At 42.5% G+C, this 2,793-nt stretch overlaps 1 protein-coding gene across 2 annotated transcripts in view; it reads left to right on the forward strand.

Moving 5' to 3' along the window:
- Positions 1 to 26: 26 nt before the first annotated feature.
- Positions 27 to 2,793, forward strand: part of LOC118159093 — a 3,460-nt gene continuing 693 nt past the window's right edge. Inside the window, exons 1-3 of one of the 2 annotated variants that reach the window (XM_035313725.1) lie at positions 28 to 1,078; positions 1,175 to 1,197; positions 1,647 to 1,789. In XM_035313725.1, the coding sequence (XP_035169616.1) occupies positions 893 to 1,078; positions 1,175 to 1,197; positions 1,647 to 1,789 (352 nt within the window). In that variant the 5' untranslated portion in view covers positions 28 to 892. Of the gene's footprint in view, positions 1,198 to 1,646; positions 1,790 to 2,793 lie in introns of both variants that reach the window. The other variant, XM_035313724.1, reaches the window with a different exon arrangement.

Here is a 2,793-nt window from a genome sequence, read left to right on the forward strand (position 1 = left end):
GGGGGGGGGGGGGAGGGGGCTGGAGAACAACTTTCTTATCAGACTGAGAAATACATTTTCAGTTCACAAAGGACCTTTGAGCTTGAAAGCTTTTGTTGAGTCCATGCCTCCTGGTTGGTGGTGGTAGTTTGTTTCTTTCCAGCCTTCTTCTATTTGCAGACCCTAAAATATTTACGGGAAAGGTGGAGACAACTTTATAGTGATTTATATCCTCTTTACAACAATGAATCCTATTAGGTCAGCCTGTGGATCTAAAAACTCTGAAGGAGCAGGGAGATTAATACAGGTCTCCAAATCCTACTTCATTCTGCTTAGGCAGAACTGGTACTTGACTTCCTCCAACAGTGGAAGTGATGGGATTGGAAGTCCTGGCCTCAGGCAAGGCAAATATTCCCTTCTAGCCTGAAGGCAGAACTGTACCCATTGGCAATATCCTGTTTGTGGCAGTGTAGCTGTTTGCCAACATTGAAGGCAGCTTGGTGGAGGCAGTAAGCAGATAAAGTGTTTTTCCTCACCCTTGCTTAAAAGGACAAAAGGCAGTGGATCCATAGAAAAATACCAGTGCAGAAAAAGTAAAGATATGTATAGTGGAAAGCTTTGAGCAAGCTTCCTGCAAGAACTGCTGCTTTTTCATCTGCAATACAATTCTGGTCCTGCTGAGAGCAGTGAACTTCCCAGCACTGGAAATCCAAGCAGAGAGGAGCTGGCGTTGGTAGGTCACCATGTGGAAAAAGTAGGAATACTTCCTTAAGCACAGAAATGAGCAGGCTCTTTTCAGAGTGAGAATTTGCATGGAAAATGTAAGATTCTGTTCCTAACAGCTTTGAAAATGTTTTCTTAAAAGGCTGCGGAGAGTTTGCGAAGGAATCGGCTGGAGAATCTCTTTGATGAGATGTATAAGCAGCTGGGTAGCAGAAAAGGAGAGCTCCTGGAAACCCTCAGTCACAGTGAGGAGCAACAGCTTTCTCAAATTCAGGCACAGATACAAAGATACAAGAGGAGGAAGGATGTGACCAGCCATGATATACAGGAGCTGGAGGCTCTGAGAGATCAAAAAGACCCACTACTTTTCACTAAGGTACCTAACAGCCTCTCCCTTTCCAGTGATACTGCAGCTCTTGAGTTGGTCTTTGCTTGCACTATGCTAATTCTGCTTTCAAAATGTCTTCTGCAGGGTTTGACAAAGATACAAGCCAGGTAAGCTCTTCACTGGGTGGTCTATTTTTGCATTTCACTCTGCTGCTGATGGCTGATCCTCCATCAGTCCTGGGCTGCTGGCCCATTTTGCACAGACAGCAGGCCCTGGGCTTGTACTGGTCACCCCTTCAGCATGCTGACTGCACACCTGACTTCATCAGAGATCTGGGGATGCCCCAGAATTTTAACCAAAGTCGTGTGTGAACCTCCACCTACAACAAGAGTTATCTTTCTGTACCATCAGCACCTGTTCTTGAGACCAACTCTGAGGGCAATTATTGAATATTTAGGTCCTTGCGTGGGCACGCAAAGGACAGATGAGCTTCTATTCTGAGTCATCCTCCACATTGCATTGCCCTCTACTTGGCTCAGTTGTTGGCTTAGGGGTGGGACTGGGGATGGTCTTCCCATGACTTGCTGCTTTTTTAATGCCTTTCTGCATGTTTTAGGATAAGGAAGCCGGTTCCTGAAAAAGCTGCTGTAAAACTGCCAAAGCCACCCATTATTTTAGATGAATCAACAAAAGAGGCTATTCTAACACTTTTTCAGCAATTCATCTTGGACATAGACTTCTCGGGTGAATCATTACCTGGTAAGTGATCAGTTCGCTAAGTGAGAGGGAAGATGGAGAAGTCAACAAACCATATTTAAGAAAGGACTGTAACGAGACAGCAATACACTGAATATCTTGAACTGATTGCTAACACTGTATTTAACTTGCATATATGTGCATAAAAGGGGAGTTTGTCCTTGGCTTCAGTGCTTTGAGTCATGCTTTGAATGCACCCTGTTAAAATGGTCTGTGGGTAAAGAGGTGCAGAGGTCCCAGGAATTTTCTGGGAGGATGAAGGGAAGAGAATAGCAACACCTCTTCTGTCAACAGCATCAAAGTGGGTTGTGTAATTCAAAGCACAAGGAAAGGTAAGCACTCAGCAGCAGCAGGTGGAGTTTGTCTTAAAATTCAAGCAGTTTTAGTTAGTTGCCCAAGTCACTGCCCCTGTTCCTGTTTCCTGAAGGGATAACTTGCAGGGCAGAAAATGCCTCAATATTGAAATGCATTACCTGTAAGAGATGGTCTGAATAAGAATATTTAGTAAATTCCTGAGGCAGAATTAACTGCTTGCAAAGGTTTATGCTAGGAAGTTCTGAAAGTCCTATAAAGTGGCTTCAAACGGTACTAAGCAAATAAGCATTTATACAATGGCTGTGCTACTGTTCACACAACTCGTGTGTGTGAAATTTAAGCCAGGGAGTTTTTTTAAATGCGTAATGAAGCTGTGCAGGATAATGATGGAAACTAAAATCTAGGAGTTACTCTAGCTGGAAACAAAAAGCAAAAGATGTGTTAAAATTGTGAAATATCAGCGTATCTGGAACTGTGTTTTTCACTTCATTTGGAATTACATAGGAGTAGTTAAGTGATGTGCAGAAGGAGTTTTCAATTAATGCAATTAATATATACTTTTAATAACTTGGATACGCTCAAGGGTTTTGTTTTCAGCAACCGAGATGTATGAAAATCTGCAGAACTATCTGTTGACCATAATGTTTTTCTTTTCTTTTTTCTTTTCTTTTCTTTTCTTTTCTTTTCTTTTC

Source organism: Oxyura jamaicensis, unplaced genomic scaffold, assembly GCF_011077185.1.
Source record: "Oxyura jamaicensis isolate SHBP4307 breed ruddy duck unplaced genomic scaffold, BPBGC_Ojam_1.0 oxyUn_random_OJ66996, whole genome shotgun sequence".
Taxonomy (NCBI): Eukaryota; Metazoa; Chordata; class Aves; order Anseriformes; family Anatidae; genus Oxyura; species Oxyura jamaicensis.